The following is an 8,628-nucleotide window of genomic DNA, read 5'->3' on the forward strand; positions in this document are numbered from 1 at the left end:
TCCCTCCCTCCCTCCCTCACTCCCTCTCTTCCTCCCTCTCTCCCTTCCTCCCTCCCTTCCTTTATTTCTCTCTCTCTTTCTTCTTGTCTCACTATGTCTCCCAGGCTGGAGTGCAGTGGCATGATTATGGCTGACTGCAGCCTCAAACTCCCTGGCTCAAGCAATCCTCCCTGTTGGTCCCTGAGTAGCTGGTATTACAGGTGTGCACCACCACGCCTGGCTAATTTTTAATTTTTTTGTGGAAACGGGGTCTCACTATGTTGCCCAGGCTGGTCTCCAACTACTGGCCTCAAACAGTCTTCCAGCCTTGGCCTTCCAAAGTGCTGGGATTACAGGCATGAACCACTGCCTCCAGCCAGTATTTATCTTTCAAAACCAATCTGAGTCATCATTTGAAAATTTATAATTTTACTTAAAAATCTGGATTTTTGGCATCTCTTTAAAAATGAGATGGTCTGCAAACACTGGGCCTATAAATCTATGTGGAAACAAGCACCGGGGCTGAGCAATGGCTGTCTCTTCATAGGGTTGCTTGCAGCAGGGGCAGGGCTGGCGTCCAGCCCAGGTGTCCCTGAGTCACCTCAGCTGTCACTCGAGCTTCCACTTAAGGCTTGAAGATACCAGGGTCATGGCTGGGGACAGAGGCTCCCTCCCTGCAGCCCCAGGAGGGACACTCACCCACGGTTTGGTAGAGGGCCAGGAAGCCCTTGTGGAGGTGGACAGTCTTGTTCTCCGAGGAAGGCTGTGTGCGGAAGGTCAGCCGCAAACTCCTCCCTGAGGATACAAACGCCCTCTGACCAGGGGGCCTGCCCAGAGGGGAGTCTTGCTGACCACAGAACTGGCTTGGATCCGACCCGCTGGCTGAGATCTGAAAGCAGGAGGAGGAGTGAGCCTGCAGATAGGTGTGGGGTGAACCTGTGCTGCTGGCATCACAGGGGCACATCCTCGGTGTGACTCCAGCCCCATCTAGACAGGCCGTGCCCCTCTGGGGCTCAGAAGGCACCTCACAGAGGCTTCCTCAACTAGCTTCTGGTTCCATTATTGACTCCTGAGTTTCTTCCAGACATGACCGCATACTCTAATGTTTCTCTAACCTACCATAATTATTTCATACAACCCATTATATTTTCCTTCTTTTAAGAAGTTCCTTGGGAACCCCAGGATTCCCATAAGAGTCGCTGGATTATAAATTCTAAGAAGTCAAGGACTAGTTCTGTCTTTTTCACCACTGAGTTCCTGGTGCTCAACGTGGTACCTATAGCACCACAGCTTTGACTCAAATAAACACGGGCATAAGCCCCTCCCATCCAGCTTCTCCTCCATCCCCAAGCCCCATCCCATCACCTTCCACTTCTCTGAGTAACTTTCTCTGGCCAACATCTGTGAAGCAGTAAGACCCTCTGCAGAGACTGAGCCTCTGGGGTCCCTGCCTTTTCCTGCTTTCCTTCTTTTGGGGTGCCCCTCCTCTTACCCCATGCACTTTGTAAACGAAGCTCTCGCAATGTATGAAAGCCTAAGGACACAGGTGTCCACAGTCCAGGTGCACTGGATGGTGTTGCTTCACCTGGCAGGTTGTCTCTGTTTCAATGCCCTTTGACTGTTTCACCTCTGCTCAAATCCCTTCCTGTGGGTTCCTCAACTCAAGGAAAGGGCGGCTTGGAGGGAGTTCCTGGGCCATGCTTCCTGCTTCATCTCTGTTCCAGGTACACAGCTCACTGCTTGGCTCATTTTATTTCTGGTTTTCATACTGATCCATATATCCCAGGTTTTTGCTAGCTCTCCATTCCCTCATTCTCCACAAGTCCCAAATTCATTCAAGACTTCATCCAGACCATGTCATTATGATCAGAGTAACTGGGTAAAAGTTGCGATGAAGAAAATTTCCCAATCGCCCCAAATACCTTGCTCAGACAAATCCCAGTACTGGTCTTTTGCTTAGAATATCAACAAATGTAACTCCTGGCATTTAAGAGGCCTGCCTTTTGGGGAAGAAGCAATTTGATATAGGAAATGGTGCTCAACTGCTCTACTTGGTTGTAAAACCCTCCAGTTTTCCTTTTGCCCTTTTCCCTGAATTGTTAGCTAAATACAATTGCTTAGGATTCTAACTGGGAAAGTAGAGTGGACACAGGACTGAGTCCTAACACCCTTAAATTCTTAAATTCTAGACTTTGCTACTAACTCCATGTGCAAAATGAGGTTTCTGAAGCACCCAAGATCTCAGTTTCCTCTCCTATGTAATGGTCTATGTGGCCTCTTCCAGCATGTTCTATGGCATGTTCCAGAGTCCACACTAAGAGCAGCGGTGAGGATGGTTACTCAATACCTGCTCCTTCAAAATTCATTCTGTTGTGTGTCCTGCACACACATAAGCTTGCATTTTATTCACTTTCACTTATTTCTTTAACACATGCACTGACTGTGTACTATGTGTAGTACACTGTGCTAGGTGCTGGGGACACAGATATGACAAAGGCACAGTTCTGCTCCTGAGGAGCAGTGGCTGAGGACACTGACAAGTAGAAAATACGTAAAAATGAAAGATAAATAAGCATGTTATTTATACATATGAAGTTAAAGAGCAGATGAAACAGCTACATGAAATGGAAGATGATTGCTCCCGAGGAGCAGCTCTCGGGGTGGGGACGAACAGCTTGGAGACTGTTGTTATGCATTAAGCTTTTTAAAAAAACTTTTTTTTTTTTGAGACAGGGTCTCACTCTGTCACCAAGGCTGGAGTACAGTGTCATGATCAGAGCTCACTGTAGCCTCTACCTCCCAGGCACAAGTGACCCTCTCACTTCAGCATCCTTTGTAGCTGGGACCACAGGTGCGTGCCACCACACTTGGCTAATTTTTAAATTTTTTTGTAGAGATGGGGTCTTGCTATGTTGCCCAGGCTGGTCTCAAATTCCTGGGCTCAAGTGATCCTTTCGCCTCAGCCTCCCAAAGTGCTGGGACTACAGGAATGAACTTTTTAGAAAAATTTAAATAAAAAAAAAAAAAAAAAAAGTGTTACAACTATTATGTATCTACAATAATTAAAAATTTTAAAATTAAAAAATAAAGTTCAAAAGTTTATATGTGTGTCATTTTGATATAAATAAAATTTAAATCAAAAGATAATGTGCTCTTTTTATTTTTATTTATTATTTATTTATTTTTGAGATGGGGTCTTGCTATATTGCTTAGGCTGGCCTTGAACTCCTGGGCTCCAGCCCTCTGATCCTCCAGCCTCAGTCTCCTGAGCGTACTGCTGGGACTACAGGCCTGCATCACTCCATCAAGCACTGTTCCTAAAATGTCTTTATTCTGAATAAGGCTTTGGCGTTAGAAGTTTTGTGACAGCTCTTCTAAGGTAAGTGCGAACGGTGACTTAATCTTTTGTTATTATTTGTGACCAGCTTCCTCACCTGATAGAGCAGGCACTCAACAAATACATGATGATATATTTTTAACAACCAATGTGTGCGTGCCTGCCCCTGGCTCTATAGATTTGCAAGATTTGTGCGTCCCTTCATAAGTCTTCCAAATGCAGGGCCTGCTTGCTGCCCTCTTTGCTCGCTGGGGCCCAGATGGCAGCCCTGGAGGCGCTGCTGGGAGGTTGTGTCCTGGGGTCCATCACTGCTGCCCGGTAAGCCAAGCCCGACTGTCCCTACATGGAAAATTCATCCCTCCTCCAGATGGGTGATTCAGGGCACCGCCACTTCCCACAACCCCGGGAGTCTCCCTGGCCACAGTTCTGGCGGGACCCCCCCATCCCCAGCTCACTGTGACAGAGTCCCCTGCACAGTCCTGGGACGGCTCCAGGTCGAAGTCCTGGAAGATGAGCCTCACAGCAAAGCCCTCTGGAGCCTTGATGTCCGTGCTGCTCTCTTGGCCTTTGCGATACGGCTCTGGGTACCCGGGGGATGTCAGCTGCTGGGGTAGCTCTTGGGCCAAGAGGACGGAGCCCCGGGTGGGGCAAGCCTGGAGGACTCCCCAGAGGAGCAGCCACCACCTGTGAGTAGGGGGGAGGGCAAGGTGGGGCCGCGCAGCTGTGGCCGGAAGCCTGTGGGTGTGGGAGGAGCGGGGGAGCCGCGCTAGGACTGAGAGGCCTGGCAAGGGCGGGTCAGAAGCGGTGGCCTCACCCTTGAGGCCTGGGCACTTCTCGTCTCCTCCCTTCCTCCCCTTCCTCACCCCATCCCTACAGCCTCCCGTGCAGCCTGAGCTCTAGGATTGCGGGTTTTCCCTCCTCCTAAGACATCACCTTTGCTCATCTCCCAGGAGAGTCTCATCCAAAGGAGGGGGGTGCTTTCTGCTTCAGCAGATCCCACCCCACCCTGGGATCCGAGGGAGCAATGGTGGGGCGAGTGAGGGTCTGCCGCAAATACCCACCGACCACCCCCAGGGAAGGTGCTACAGGCCACAGGCAAATTTCAGTTTTCCCATGGAATATCTGCTGTGCTGCTGCTGCTGCTGCTGGTGGTGTGTGTGTATATGTGTGTGTGTTGGGGGGTGGGGGGAGGGTTTGCGGCCACACACCCTCCCTTCCCTTTCCCTCCCGTCCTCTTCCCTCCTCTTCTGCCGGGGCCACACTCACATTGCGCCTGGACAGCCTGTGGAGTGAGGGCTTCTGCAGAGATATTTCCCCCACACTCTGGGTCCAGGCATCTGGAACTGGACATCTGGGACCTGCGAGAGAACTGGCCCAGGCTAGGGAACAAAAGGTGAAGGCCAGTGGGGGAGGAGGAAGTTCCTGGAAGGGTTGAGCAACTCCACAGTTCCCCTTCTCCAATTCTCCGGGCGGAGCGCCACCTGCCGTCGGACTCAGGAACAGCGGGCCCGCCGCAGCTTAGGGGAAAAACGTCCAAAAACCTCGCTGGCCCTCAGAGGTCAGGGTGACAGGACACTGACTCGACCCTTTTGTACTATTTAACATTGATTTTTGCCATGTGTGTAGGATGACTCCTTGTGAGTTATGGTTCACTCAGCCATGTCTCTTCCTCCCGGACCTCTCCATTCACCGACAGACCTGGGGAGCCTCCCTCTTGTGGAATTGAAGTTTGTGATCCTTGAACTTGAGCTTTCTCTTCCTTTCCCTCCTCACCAAGCAGGGGTGGGGGACATGCGCTTAGGTGGCCTTTTGAATCCTACCCACAACCTCTGGAGGCTGCTTGTCGAGCATGGTCAGGGCTGGGGTCGAGCCCAGGTGTCCCTCAGTCCCTAGTCCCAGTCATCACTCAAGCCATCACTCAAGCTTCTTTAGGCAGACGCTAGAGCTCATGGCTGCTCTCACCGCTCCCCGAGGAAGGACACTCATCCACAATTTGGTAGGAGGCCAGAAGGCCCTTGTGGAGGTGGGTGGTCCTGTCCTCAGAGAAGGCAGGTGTGTGGAAGGCCTTACGTTGTACACACACACACATGCACGTGCAGACACACACACACACACCTCTCAGAGAAGAATCTATTGCTTCCTCCATTTTGCATATAGTAATATGGCAGCAAGTTACAGACCTAAACAGGATATGCTTTGCATCTTTGGTTTTTCTAGGCTAGAGAGATTTAGGAGAGCCACAGTCCATGGCTACAAGGCGATGATAAGAGAGTGATGGCCAGGACAGACATAATTTCTCAGGTACAGCCTTGAGATCAAGCCTACCTGTCTGCCGCATCCCAACCCAAACACACCTGGGGATGATCTTCCATGCCCATCTTTTGAGGAGTGGGCCCCTCTGACTGCGACTTCTTTCCTCCCGTGAGATCACTGAAACCTGCTCTCTCATAGAACTCTTAGGATCACCTGGAGCACCTTGGGAGCCAGAGATGCAGCCAAAGAGTGAACGATGGTACCAATCCCAAGACCCGTGTATTAGGAAGAAACCAGCCAAGACTCAGATCAGGACTGGGGAGTCTACCTCTCGTCTCCCTTCAGAGCATTATTTCCTTGTTTGCTAAGAGGGGCAGGAACTGGAAAACCCAGCTAGCCCATCTGAGAAGACTTTCTTGGAGATGAGCTGGAGGAGGGAGGAGTAAGGCCTTGGAAGGAAACTCCAGGACAGGTAGGGTGACTGACTGTTCTGATTTGCATGGGACTGACGGGTTTCCCAGGACATGAGGCTTTCAGTTTTAAAATGAGAGAAATTCTGGGCAAGCCAGGACTGGTGGTCACCCTAAATGGATAGGGGTTAAAGTGCTGGAGTGAGGCTGGGTGGGAAAGAGGACAGGGAGCCAAGAGGGTGGAGAGGCAGTGATGCACCGGCAGCCCCAGGTGTCTGGGCAGTCCAGGGCCTGGATGTGGTCCCTGTTTGGGGTAATCCAGCACTCTGAATATGAGGGGCCACCTTGGTCTCACCTAGGTGGTGTGTGTGGCTGCAGTATGAGTTAGGGTCAAGGAGAAGGGGACGAATGGCCGGTGATGTGGGACTGGAGAAGGAGCTGATGGCTCTGTGCATAGCTGGTCACTGCAGGCCGCTGTGGGCTCGGGTTGAGCTGTGCCCTCCTGGGTTTTCAGCACCACCTCCCCTACATGGGACCTCATCTCTAACTGGCAGAGTAGTCAATAAAAAAAAGGGCATGCCTAGGTACATCATGGTCAAACTGCTAAAAACCGAAGACAAAGAGAAAATCTTTTCTTTTTTTCAATCTCATCCTAAAGACTATACGCAGCAATATTTTCAATATCACTGTTTTCTCATCAAAAGCAATATAGACCTGAACACAGTGGAATAACTCTAAAATTTTGAAGAAAAAAAATGTCAACTCAGAATTGTTTTTCTAGTGGAAGTATCATTCCAGAATGAAGATGAAATAAAGCTATTTTCAGATAAAAGAAAACAGAGATTCTTGTCACCAGCAGACCTCCACTATGAGAAGCGCTAAAGAAAGTTCTTTAGGACAGGCACGATAGCTCATGCCTATAATCCCAGCATTTTGGGAGGCCAAGGTGGGAGGATTGCTTAAGCTTGGAAAATGGAGGCTGCAGTGAGCCATGATGGTGCCACTGCATTCCAGCTTGGGTGACAGAATGAGACCCTGTCTCAAGAAAAGAGTTCTTTAGAGGGAAGGAAAAGGAAACCAGATGGAAGAGCAGAGCTGCATGCTGGAATAAAAAGAACGGTAAATTTGAAGGTAAATACAAAATACAATTTTCTTTTTAATGTCTTTAAAATACGTAAAACTGTTCTAGGCAAAAATGGTAACATTGTATTGTGAGGTTTATAACATAGGTAGCTGTAACATATATGAAGGCTATAGTATAAAGCATGAGTCCCCAACCCCTGGGCCACGAACCGGTATTGGAGGTGAGTGGCAGGTGAGCAAGGAAGCTTCATTTGTATTTACAGCTGCTTCCCATCACTCACATTACCATCACTCACATTACCATCACTCACATTACCATCACTCACATTACCGTCACTCACATTACCATCACTCACATTACCATCACTCACATTACCACCTGAGCTCCGTCTTCTGTCAGAGCATTGGCGGCATTAGATTCTCATAGAAGCATGAACCCTATTGTGAACTATGCATGTGAGGGATCTAGGTTGCGTGCTCCTTATGAGAATCTAATGCCTAATGACCTGTCACTGTCTCCCATCACCCTTAGATGGGACTGTCTAGTTGCAAGAAAGCAAGCTCAGGGCTCCCACTGATTCTACATTACAGTGAGTTGTATAATTATTAATATTTCATTATCTATTACAATAACAATAATAATAGCAAGAAAACATGTGATAAATGTAATGTGCTTGAATCATCCTGAAACCATCTGCCTCTAGCCTCCACCCCTGGTTTGTGGAAAAATTGTCTTCCATGAAACCAGTCCCTTGTGCCGAAAAGGGTGGGGACTGCTGGTATAGAGGACAAGGGGGTGGACTCATGGTTACAAGTTTCCTTCATTTCACATGAAGTGGTACAATAGGAACTGAGAAAACTCAAGCGTTCAGGATGCAGACTAATTCCCAGGGCAGCGGGTCTCCACCTGTGGTCTGGGAAGACCCACAGTTCCTAAGTTCCTTTCACGGGGTCTGTGAGGTAACAAAATGACTTTCATAAAAATACTCAGATGTTATTTGCTTTTTTCCCTCATTCTGTCATGGTATACGGTGGATTTACAGAGGCCACGTGATGTGCAATCCGTGGTAACGAGCGGGATGCGTGCTTGTATATCTTTGTGTTTTAAAATTTTCTCAATTTTGATTTCTAGTACAGTGACTATGAATAGATATGCCCTACATAAGCCAAAGCTCTCTGGGGTTCTCAATAATTTTTTAAGGGTATAAAGTTTGAGAACAGTTGCCCTAGGGGGACCACTGGTAGAAAAAAGGCAAAGAAGTATAGCTAAAAGGCCGATGTAGAAATGAAAATGGATGTCTGAATTTGGGGGGACTTGTTTCTAATAGGGTAACTTATTAGAAATCATCCTGGTCTGTCTAGGACTGAGGGTTCCCTAGGACATGAGGTTTTCGACATTAAAACCAGTTAAGTTCCCTGGCACACACCAGGACAGTCGGTCACCTTTTTTCTAACACTTCAATCATTTACTTCGGTTCCCTTTTCCTTACCCAAGTGTGAGTCCCTAAAGAGCACAGGCTGCTTCTGCTCTATGTTAAGGCCCCCAGATGTAGGTAAGGGAGCTGG

The 8,628-nt window shown here is 48.7% G+C and overlaps 1 protein-coding gene across 1 annotated transcript in view; it reads right to left on the reverse strand.

Annotated features, from left to right (window-relative positions):
* Nucleotides 1–4,744, reverse strand: part of C1RL (complement C1r subcomponent like) — a 10,128-nt gene extending 5,384 nt beyond the window's left edge. Inside the window, exons 1-3 of the mRNA XM_017891761.1 lie at nucleotides 4,583–4,744; nucleotides 3,772–4,000; nucleotides 612–868 (exon numbers count right to left, since the gene is read on the reverse strand). Coding sequence (XP_017747250.1) covers nucleotides 612–868; nucleotides 3,772–4,000; nucleotides 4,583–4,653 — 557 coding nt within the window. The 5' untranslated portion in view covers nucleotides 4,654–4,744. The remainder of the gene's footprint in view (nucleotides 1–611; nucleotides 869–3,771; nucleotides 4,001–4,582) is intronic.
* Between the last annotated feature and the right edge of the window lie 3,884 nt (nucleotides 4,745–8,628).

This window comes from Rhinopithecus bieti, unplaced genomic scaffold (assembly GCF_001698545.2).
Source record: "Rhinopithecus bieti isolate Rb0 unplaced genomic scaffold, ASM169854v2 scaffold_21022, whole genome shotgun sequence".
In the NCBI taxonomy this organism is placed as follows: domain Eukaryota; kingdom Metazoa; phylum Chordata; class Mammalia; order Primates; family Cercopithecidae; genus Rhinopithecus; species Rhinopithecus bieti.